The 4,645-nt window shown below is 41.0% G+C and overlaps 1 protein-coding gene across 1 annotated transcript in view; it reads left to right on the forward strand.

Annotated features, from left to right (window-relative positions):
- The window catches only part of LOC104621462 (CUGBP Elav-like family member 2), a gene marked incomplete at its 3' end in the record, with an annotated part of 38,504 nt that extends 34,114 nt beyond the window's left edge, over positions 1 to 4,390 (forward strand). The window contains exon 7 of the mRNA XM_010287962.1: positions 4,256 to 4,390. Coding sequence (XP_010286264.1) covers positions 4,256 to 4,390 — 135 coding nt within the window. The remainder of the gene's footprint in view (positions 1 to 4,255) is intronic.
- Between the last annotated feature and the right edge of the window lie 255 nt (positions 4,391 to 4,645).

Consider the following 4,645-nt stretch of genomic DNA (forward strand, 5'->3'; position numbering starts at 1 on the left):
CTATTTCCTAATATGATTTTTCATGATGGTTTTGGAAACCCAGGAGCTGATGAGGCCTAAGAAGTCTTCAGGAATGGCTCGTGTCTCTGTTGCCTTCTCTACAAATGCCCAGTAATTCTGAATTTACAGTTATCAGAGGAGAAAAGCTGTGGTGACTGAAATGAGGCACATTGCTTCACTGTACGAAAGTTTGTGTCGGAGGCAGCACAAGAAGTTGTAAAATGTAAATCTCATGCTCTCAAATTTCCCCGTGTTTTCACGGAACTGCATCTGTGACTGTGCAGCACTACAAAAATTTCCTGTGAATGTGCTAATAGGCCTTATGAGAATGTTCTATCACCATCCATCTGTCACTTTTTAACAGGCCTGATTGGCAAGCACTTGTAACAACTGACATCTGTTCTCGCTTATTGATATGTAGATTTATGGTAATTGCTGTGAACAATAAGACACAAAATTACCTAAGGTGAACATTAAATTAAATTTTCATGCCCCTATCCTTATAAATAATTTTTTTAAAATCTTAAGTTTCAAGCAAGGCATACTGTGCATCTGTTTTGTACATAATTTAATTGTTTTTTTAATCTGCCAAATAACAAAATGAAAGTTGAATTTCCTTGCAATCTTGAGTATTTGCCAAGCTGATAGTGCATCGGTAAATACATGTTATTAAAAATGGAATCAAACTGTATTGTGATTCTGGTTTTTTTAATCATTTCCCTTTAATTCCCAACATCGTCTCCATCATGAAGATCAGAGTTATTCCTTACCCAGAAGTTTTTTTTTTTTTCCTCTGCAGGGGGATTTTCATTTTTCATGTGCAGCTCTGCCTATGAGGCTGTTCTTCAATGTTAAGCAATTTGCATTTCTTCAGAGAGAGGTGCATTTGCTGAGTGAGCAGCACTTTCAAATAAAAACCATCTACCCATTTGCAGTCCAGCTCTGTTGCGGGATTTGGGACCATTTTGAAAAAGCTGTAGGATGTGAAGTGTGTGAAGACAGTGAAGGGGAGGGAATGAGAGAGCAGATTAGTCCCACAGAACTATACCTTGGCTGAAGTTCAATTGAACCAGAAATCCCCATTTGAAAGCAAAGTACTTTTTGGGTCTGGGGCTTGAGCGCAGTTGGTTTCCTCCTCCAAGTTTGTCCTAGCAAGTGCGATGTTGACGCACTTGACAAGTTGATGGGAGAAACCAATAAAGAGGGAGCAGAGATGGTAAAATGCCTGGGGAACAGGAAACAGTGATGACAGGACTTCTTTTTTGTATGTTTGAGCAGACAGAGGATGCATATTAAGTGATAAACCTGTTGACACAATCATCTCTAGAGCATGCTGGATGATGGCGTGTGCCATGAGCCCTTGCTGGCAGTCACATTTGGGTGCTCAATTCAGTGGGACTCTTTGCTGTCTTTCTTTTACGCATGTGTGACAACAGTCTTTTGTGGCAAGCAGTTTTTTCCTGAAGGCACCGAAGCTGACACTCTATAACATCTGCAGCGCTGGTTTGTGGCCAGTGTCTTTTAGTCACCTCTACAGTAAAACAGACTGGGTGGGGAGACAACTTCGTCACCGCCTAGCTCTTGTTTGTTAATCTTCTTTTGGCATTGAAACTCTTTCGTCGAGTTGATGGGATCCTCTTGTGCTTCCACAGGAAATAAGCCCCTATTAAAAAAATGTTTTTGTGGGATGAGGCAATGCTGGTGTTTATTTTGCATCCACACAGACATGATGGTGGTTCATGAGCCCAGAGAGAGCAGTTGTTTGTTCCACTGCCTGTTGACCTTGTCTTGCCTGCTGTGCTCTTCCTCGAGCACCCTACAGTGCGCGAACGCTGCCTTCCAGCTTCACAGCCCTCTGTGCTCACAGCCTTCTGCAGCCTTGCATGCATGGGCAAAGCCGTGCACATAACATGCAATAGAAAAAGCAGTACTAAATTGCTTCAAAATCCGTTTGTGTCTAAATTGAGGTTTGGGGAAAAGTCCATGCATTTTCCAGAAATGTGGGATTCCATCTAGGGGAAGCTATTTTGCAGTCTCTCCTCTAGTACCCTTCTGCATTTGTTCGCTGTTATTTAATCCTGCCGTGCGTGCTGTTTAAAGGTCCGAGGTGGAAACCTCCCCACAGAAAAAATATAAGCTGATTATGACTGATCCTTCTGATGAATAACTAACCAGTGGGTGATAGAAAACCATGCTGCCATGGTGGACAGCAACGCACTGCTTTCCCAAATCTCTGTTACAGAATGGCATGAAATGTGACCTTGGTGAAGACCACCAATGTTTGCTGGACATTCTTTATTCTTTATTTTTTAAGATAGTCATTACCCTCCAAAAGAAACCTGAAAGAGCTTTTTTGGTCACGTAATTCCTCCAAGTGTGTTGTGCAGATCCCAGACTACAAAGTGGTGGATCTTGGATCAACTAAAACCTTAGTCCTAACATGTCATTGTGTCACATTTTCAAAAGCACCAATATCTGAGCTGACTTTGGGCATTCGACTGAGGCACAGAAGTTAGAGCCGCCACCAGGCTAGGTACTCAGCTGACCCCTGACCTGCCTGTTGGAATATGCTGTATTTAAATTTGGGGTTTATTCACAAATAGATGTTTATATCAAGGTTCACCTCACAGTTCCTAATGCTGGGACAGCAAGAATACCTCTTTACAGGGCTCATTGATTGTACCAACCTGAGTCTGCAACAGATGCGTTTGAAAGTAATATCACCCTCCACTACTGCAGGAGTTCTCAGTTCTTAGAAAATACCTCTCCTTCATTGCATTTTTTTTTCTTCTCCAACATATTTGCAAAGTATTATGTTTACCCTCATGTTTTTTCATCTTCTCCAGGTTGTTATTAAGTACCCCTAGTTTGAGAAACAAAATGTGCAGGGAGAAGTAATATCCTTGTTAGACAAACTAACATTCAGAGAAAACTGGACAAGTGTCCAGGCACTCAAGCTCTTCTTTGGCTTTTGCCCAAAAATTCATGCAGTCTTCCCATATCTATCACTTGGTCTAAAAAAAGTATTGCTCTTCCCACCACCTAACCTTTCAGGTGTACTTAACCAGGACTACAGGAACATAATAAAAATCTTTCAGTATTTTGGTTTTATGCCAACTTTGCCAATTCTACTGAGCGCTCAAGCAGCATGCGCAGATCTCCTTCATGTGTCCAAACCAAAAAGGATGATCTCTCACTGCCATCCAAAGAATGTCGCTCACATCCATATGTAGACACTCAGTCTGAACATTGTGCCTGGGGACAGTTGTATCTTATTCAGAGGATCCTGAGGAGGATCCACTCTGGTTAATGCTAGCACGTAACTTGTATCTGCACTATAGTCTCTTACTGAAGCAGTTCACGATTAGATTAAGTGCACAAGTACTTTGTCTAGTCCTAATTAAAAGGTAGGTACTTCTGAAGGCCTCTGGAGAGACAGACTCCTGTCCCTCTGATTTAAGTCAAATGAATGCCATTTGCTGTTCCTTAATCATCTTCTTTGCTATTTCACATCAATTCTATTTTTTGTTTGTCCCTTTTTACTTGTCATCTAAATAAAAGCCTTTGTTATTTAAATGCATCCATTTCTTGAAGGTCCTCATTGAAATGCAGGTATATTTTCCCCATAGCTTCTAAAATAACAGTGACAGATAACTGAGTAGACTTGATATCACAGTCCAGAGCTTATGGCCTGAAAGTCCCTACCTCAGTGATGGCTCTGTGATCAGACTGATTCTTAGTTCGTATGTGTTTTTAGAAATGAGCCATCAAAAGGAAAATCAGCACAATTATTGGCTACTGCATGGCGTAGCCTTAGTAGATGCATTCAGGGGAGACACAGGAAACAAACTGTATTCATCCCGATTATATGACCCTGCCCTGAATGTGTTTTAAACATTAGTTATCCTCTTTACACCCCCTGTTGTGTCAGGAAATAGTATTGTGCCTGGGCTTCACACAGAGTTTAAATTACTTTTAATTCTACACTTCCATTACAGAAGAAGCACAAACCAGGTTTAATTTTCCTCAACTATAGGCTAGTGCCTTTGCTATATTCTCTCAACTCCAAGGTAGAGAGGTGAAAGATGCTATTTGGGGACTGTAAGAGATGATTCTCAGATTACAGATGTCTTGGGAGTGAAAAGAAGAATTTAATCTCTTGGCAAGGTACATCCCATGTTCCGTGTCCATTGAAAATAGCTTTTTTTTTTTTTTAATTACATGTTTTAATTAACCCTATTGCTTCTCCACGCAGGCATGAACGCTTTACAATTACAGAATTTGGCAACTTTAGCAGCCGCAGCAGCCGCCGCCCAAACCTCAGCTACCACCACCAATGCAAATCCTCTCTCCACAACGACTGGTGCTCTGGGAGCCCTCACAAGTCCCGGTAAGAGCAGAGTGCTTGCTTTCAAAATACAAACGTGAGAACAAATGGCTAGGTGATAGTTAAAACATTGATTCCATTTTGTGTCTAAGTTCTGTGCTCATATAAATTCTGAAGACTCTTTGAATAGCCGAATACATTTTTGTTGCTGTTATTTTTAAGCAAATAACTAATTTTTCAAGTGGTCCAATGGGGACATGTTCCTCTTTCCAGACTCATTTTAGGGGCCATTAAAGCCTAATGGATCCGTCTTACAAA

This window comes from Phaethon lepturus, unplaced genomic scaffold (genome assembly GCF_000687285.1).
Source record: "Phaethon lepturus isolate BGI_N335 unplaced genomic scaffold, ASM68728v1 scaffold51065, whole genome shotgun sequence".
In the NCBI taxonomy this organism is placed as follows: domain Eukaryota; kingdom Metazoa; phylum Chordata; class Aves; order Phaethontiformes; family Phaethontidae; genus Phaethon; species Phaethon lepturus.